This window comes from Vespa velutina, chromosome 8 (genome assembly GCF_912470025.1).
Source record: "Vespa velutina chromosome 8, iVesVel2.1, whole genome shotgun sequence".
Classification (NCBI taxonomy): Eukaryota; Metazoa; Arthropoda; class Insecta; order Hymenoptera; family Vespidae; genus Vespa; species Vespa velutina.
The window spans coordinates 2,073,498-2,079,497 of NC_062195.1; the positions used below are offsets into that span (position 1 = coordinate 2,073,498).

At 25.6% G+C, this 6,000-nt stretch overlaps 1 protein-coding gene across 6 annotated transcripts in view; it reads right to left on the reverse strand.

Annotated features, from left to right (window-relative positions):
• The window catches only part of LOC124951288 (IQ motif and SEC7 domain-containing protein 1), a 98,119-nt gene that overhangs the window by 24,715 nt on the left and 67,404 nt on the right, over positions 1-6,000 (reverse strand). For 2 of the 6 annotated variants that reach the window (XM_047499485.1, XM_047499483.1), the window contains exon 2: positions 1,846-2,481. The exons of the other annotated variants lie outside the window; for them this stretch is intronic. In XM_047499485.1, the coding sequence (XP_047355441.1) occupies positions 1,846-2,048 (203 nt within the window). In that variant the 5' untranslated portion in view covers positions 2,049-2,481. The remainder of the gene's footprint in view (positions 1-1,845; positions 2,482-6,000) is intronic. 6 annotated transcript variants of the gene reach the window in all.

Below are 6,000 nucleotides of genomic sequence, written 5' to 3' on the forward strand. Positions count from 1 at the left end.
CATATTTAATTATGATAATTATATCTATGTATATTAATTGCACAGAAATGCATTCGATGTTAAAAATAATAAGATCTTCTTTCTCTCTCTCTCTCTCTCTCTCTCTCTCTCTCTCTCTCTCTCTCTCTCTCTTTTCCTATTTTTGCTTCTTTTAAAAGAAGTAATTTTCTTCTTCTTCTTCTACTTTTTTCCTTTTATCTTTTTAAATCGTCCTATCGTAACAAAGAAAATTCGGAAATATTTAATTATCCGTTAGAATCAGTTGTCGTTTCGTTTTACGTTTTTTCTCTCCCCCCACCCTACCTCCTTTGCCCCTCCCTCACTATCATTTAACATTATTATTCCATGATTAATAACGAACTATAAAGAAGATTTCAATCGAGGAATCGATCGTATCGTATTCAATGGCTGCTGAACATCTCATTTCTTCGTCGTTTTATTGACTTCCTTTTTCTGTTTTTCTTATTTTTTTTTTCTTTCTCTCTCTCTCTCTCTCTCTCTTTTTTTTTGTTTCTTACCCTTTTTTTTTCTATCTCGTTCCATAAAAGAGTATATCGAGCGAGGCAAAATTTCTCGTTTGAAAATGATTCTCAATCGAGAATAGATATTTTTGTCTTTTTCTTTTCTTTTTTTTCTTCTTCGTTTCACCTTCGTTCTTCCTTTTGTTTTCTTTTTTCGTTTCATTTTTTTTCTTTTCTTTTTTTTTTCTTTTTTTTTGTTTTTTATTTTTTTTTTCTTTTTTATAATATTTTCTTTCGAACGAAATTAAATTTAAACGAACGAAAAAAGGGGAGAAAAAAGAAGAAAATTATCACCGGCAGAGCAATTCATATCATGATCTTTTTTTTTTTCTTTTTTCTTTTTTGTTTCCCTTTTTTTTTTCTTTTTAACAATTACATATTTTAACAGAACTGATTCGAGAATTATTTATATGGCAATATTAAAATTTTATTCGTTAATAGATTTGCCTTGTGTATTTATTTATTTATTTACTTGTTTGTTTGTTTGTTTGTTTTTCTTTCTTTTTTTTTTTTTTTTTTATCGATTAACTTTTAACTCCTCCATCAAACAACAACATCGTGTTCATTTAAAATTTGATGAACTCTCTCTCTCTCTCTCTATCGTGTAATTTTCACGACTAACAGTTCCTATCAAATTCACTCCCTTCCCTCCCCCTCCCTCCCTCCTCTCGTCCAAAACGTCAAGCTATTCGACTAACATGGACAATGGCCTCAGCGAAGTATATACACATTCTATCGCATCAACAATTATATTCCACCGAATGAGTTTTAATCGAATTATGGGTGAAATGTGCGTTCAAAGTAAACAAAACGATGCGCTCCCAATGAAATTCTATATTCTAAGCCATTCGTGTGGAATACGAGCGTATTATTAACCCGTCTTTCCATGATTTTCCATACAATTATATCCTTGTAAATTTAATAAATATAATTCTGTAAATGTTTAAATGTGTTACAGTAATTATGAAAAATCATTGTAATATTCTTTGCGAGTAAAATTATTTGTTGAAATTGAAATTGAAAGTAATTCTTTATCGATTATAATTTTTATAATATTAATAAGAAAAAAATTATATATATATATATATATATATATATATATATACATCTTTGAAATAATATAATAAATAATATGAAAAGAAATAATATATATATATATATATATATATGTATTTAATAAATTTAACATATATAATATATATATATAATTTCTATTTAATATGTATATTATATAACATTAAATAAAATCATATCAGATATAAATAAAATAATATAAAAAGAGATAATATATAATTATATGACATAAAAGATAAAAAAGAGATACCGATTAATGAAGGACGTGGGCGTAGAGTAGCCTAACTGCAGTCGCGATCTGATAACTTTTTCCTGTACGCTGACCATCCTGGAACTTCGTGAGCTTTGATGTACTCTTGTTGTTCTAATCACTTGATAACAATGATGTTGAGTTTGTTGGGAACATCCCGACAGCGATCTATCGCTATCTCGTTGTTCTATCATGGTGAACATGATAATAATAACAATGATGATGATAATAATACTACCACTATTACTAATAATAATAATAATAATAATATTAATAATTTTAATCTATCACTTTTTCACAGCACAACTACAATTACACTTGACTTTTTCTTCATCACCATCTCTTCTTCTTCCTCTTTCTCCTTTCTCACCATTATTCAGAGATTGTCTTTATCGGTATATATTCTTCGCCATTGTTAATTCCCATCGATGATATCACAGTATTATTTTCTTTTTTTTTGTTTTTGTTTTTCTTTGGTTTCACAGAATCGTCCCGCACAGACACATAGACGCACACACACACACACACATATACGTATCTCGAAAATTGTCCTGTTCAGTTAAGATACATTTCGGTATCCAACGCAGACTTATTGTTGTTGTTGTTGTTGTTGTTGTTGTTGTTCCTATTGTTGGTCTTTTTTCAAAAAATATTTTTTTTATTATTTTCCTTTTCTTTTTCTTTCTCTTTTTCTTTTTTTTTTTTCTTTTTTCTTTTTCCTTTCTTTTATAGAGTTCTGGAAATCGCTTCGAGAGAAAAAGAGAGAGAGAGAGAGAGAGAGAGAGAGAGAGAGAGAGAGGGAGATTTTATTTTATATAAAAACTTTAAGTTCGATTTTATTCATTTTGAATTTATATTTTTTTAATGATTTAATTATATGAAAGAAATAAAAAAATATATAGGAGAAATTGCAAAAATCTTTTTATATCGTTTTCTAATATAATGAAATAAATACGATGGAAAAGCATGCGAACGGGAGCACGCGAATTTGAAAAATAAAAATGTCGCGAGCTCTTTCACCTAATTTCAATAGATATATTATCGTATGCATATATATATATATATAGATAGAAATACAGACATATATGTATATGAGTGGATTTAAGTATTATACAAAGTTAACTATCAACACGATTTCGCTTGTTCTTCTTTTCCATTCGATACGACTCGGCAACTCGAATCGTTACGACTTTCTAACGATGTACGATTAATATGCACACGCTTTGAAATGCTTCGATGATGATGACGACGACGTCGTTTCGATATGGTTGTTTAATCGCAAACGCAAATCCCGATAACTTTTTCGATTTTTTGATTTTCGAAGAAATTTCAATGAGCTTTCTACTTGTCTCTATATACGTATATATATATACACGTGTGTGTGTGTGTGTGTGTATGTGTTTTGTGTTTGTATGTATGGTTCATTTTTCTTTTTGATACTCGATAATTTTTTATTAATTAATTTTGAAATAAAATAAAAACAAAAATAAAGAAGAAAAGAAAAGAAAAAAAAAATTAGATAACATAAACATTATATTTACTAGTTATGCTATAATGAAAAATATAATTATAATATTATATTATGCTCGTTTCGAGAATTGTTTTTTTACAAAAAAAAAAAAAAAAAAAAAAAAAAAAAAAAAATTTTTTCACCAGCCTGTCAAAAAGAACATTTAGCTCTAGCAATCTAGCAATTTTTGAATAGTATTGTACTATACCATACTCTAATATACTGTATATTATACTATACTGTATTATAATATATCCTAATATAGAGTATATTAAATACTCTAATACAAAGTACATTATATATATATATATATATATATCAATATAATATATTCTAATATAGAGTATATTATATAACACATAATATATAATATAATCTATTCTAATATATATCATATTCTAATACATCGTACATTATACTATAACATATAATATATTATATTCCAATAAATAAAATATATTATAATACATTCTAATATAGAGTACATTATATACTCTAATGATAGTACATTATATACTTTATCCCAGTATACTTATTATACCATACTAATATAACCCTAATATATTCTATAACACACATTATAACAAATCAAAATTAATGAATGAAAAATAATAATAATTCGTCGTCAATGAAATAAATTATGACGATACAAATATATACCATATATATATATATATATATATATATATATATTTATTTATTTATAATAGAAATAAATTTGGTAGTTTATTTTATTCGATTTAAATGATAAATTTAATGGCTAACTTAGAATTGTATACAATACCCGTTAGAATGACTTTTGATTTAGAGCTTCTAATTGCATTAACCGTAACTTGACGTGAATGTTAAACGTCGATCGACGTTTGGATATTAAAAGTTAGCACGAATATTCTACTATTGCTGATTTCTCTGACGTTCTCTTGATTACGTAAACGGTTTTACGGAACCCGCAATATGTTCGGTGATTGCCGTCTACCATTATTCCCTTTCTTCTTTTATATATATATATACATATATACAATATATATATATATATATTTTTTTTTGAACGATCGTTTACACTCGAGTTAGGGTCAAGACAATTTAAAAAGGTGCGACAACCAAATTGCGACCGGAAAAGTTTATGATCGTTGAAAACGGACGTGTCGAGGTGGTATCCTCGAAAGAGGGGGATATATACTACCGTTTGTTCTTGTTTAGCTCGTTCGGTATTGGGGACGCGCACGTTCGGAAAAAATCAAAGACAATGAATAATAATGAACGTACACGTTTCGAATATCACTCCATTCAATCGTCCCTTTCTCCTTTAACTTTTAAACTATTAACTACATCTCTTTTTATTTTACCAGTTTACACTTTGAAATATATTTCAGATTTGACTTAGATTTTTTTTCTTTCGACATACGTCAAATGTTATCCCCCGTTAATTTATTGAATTTAAATAAAACGACGATTTACATTATACAATTTTGAAACGTTCATTTTTTTTTCCTTTTTTCTTTTTTCTTTTTTTTTTCTTTCTTTTTTTTTTTTTTTTTTTTTTTGTAACATCACATTTTCTTTTTTCTTCTTCTTTGTTTTCATTATCAATATGAATTTAATACGTTTTCTTTTCCATTATTATTATTATTATTATTATTATTGTTATTATTATTAATAATTTTTTCAGTATTAATTATTAAGGTTAACGTTAAGAATTTAATAAATAAATAAATAAAAATAATAATAGTAATAATAATAATAATATTTGCCATTTTTATTTTCATCGTTAATTATTAGATTTAAGAACTTCATCTTTTGTTTTTTTATACTCAATTTTATATTGAAATTTTTATGTATATATATATATTAATTCATTTTGTTTTAAATCAATACATTCATTTTAATAATATGAGATTTATACGTTTATTTTTAATGTTATATTAATTAAAGTCAATATAGGGAATTTAAAGAAAAGATAAAATAAATAAATAAATAAATAAATAAATAGAATATTTATCATTTATCTATATAACTTCAAGCATGAAATTTGATATCGCACAATTTACATAATATTAATATATATATGTATATATATATATATGTATGTATGTATGTATGTATGTATGTTATATACGTTTTCTTTGAAATTGTATAAAAATTCGTCGAGCAAAAATCAATAATACCTTAAGTAAATAAAAATCGATAGAATTCTATTGTACAGAGCTATGTAATATTCTGTTATATATCATGAATTCTCTCTGCCAATTATATTATATAATCCAGGTTCAATAAACGAGACATTTGTAGACGAATAGATTAAAAAAAAAAAAAAAAAGAAAAAAAAATATATATATATATATATATATAACGCAGAAAGAGAAAATGGAATAAAAAATAATAGAAAAAAACAAAAAGAAAAAAAAAAAACAAAAAGAAAAAAAGAAGAAAGAAACTAACAAAACAACGATATAAAATAAACAAATAAAGATATAAATCAAATCGTTCGTTCATTCGTTTGTTTGTCCAATATATAAAGAACGAAACACAACATAGAGTAAAAATTTATAGGATATCATAACTCGATCTCTTTCTCTCTGTCTCTCTCATTTTTTTTTCTCTCTCTCTCTCTCTCTCTCTCTCTCTCTCTGTTTCACTGTTCCTTC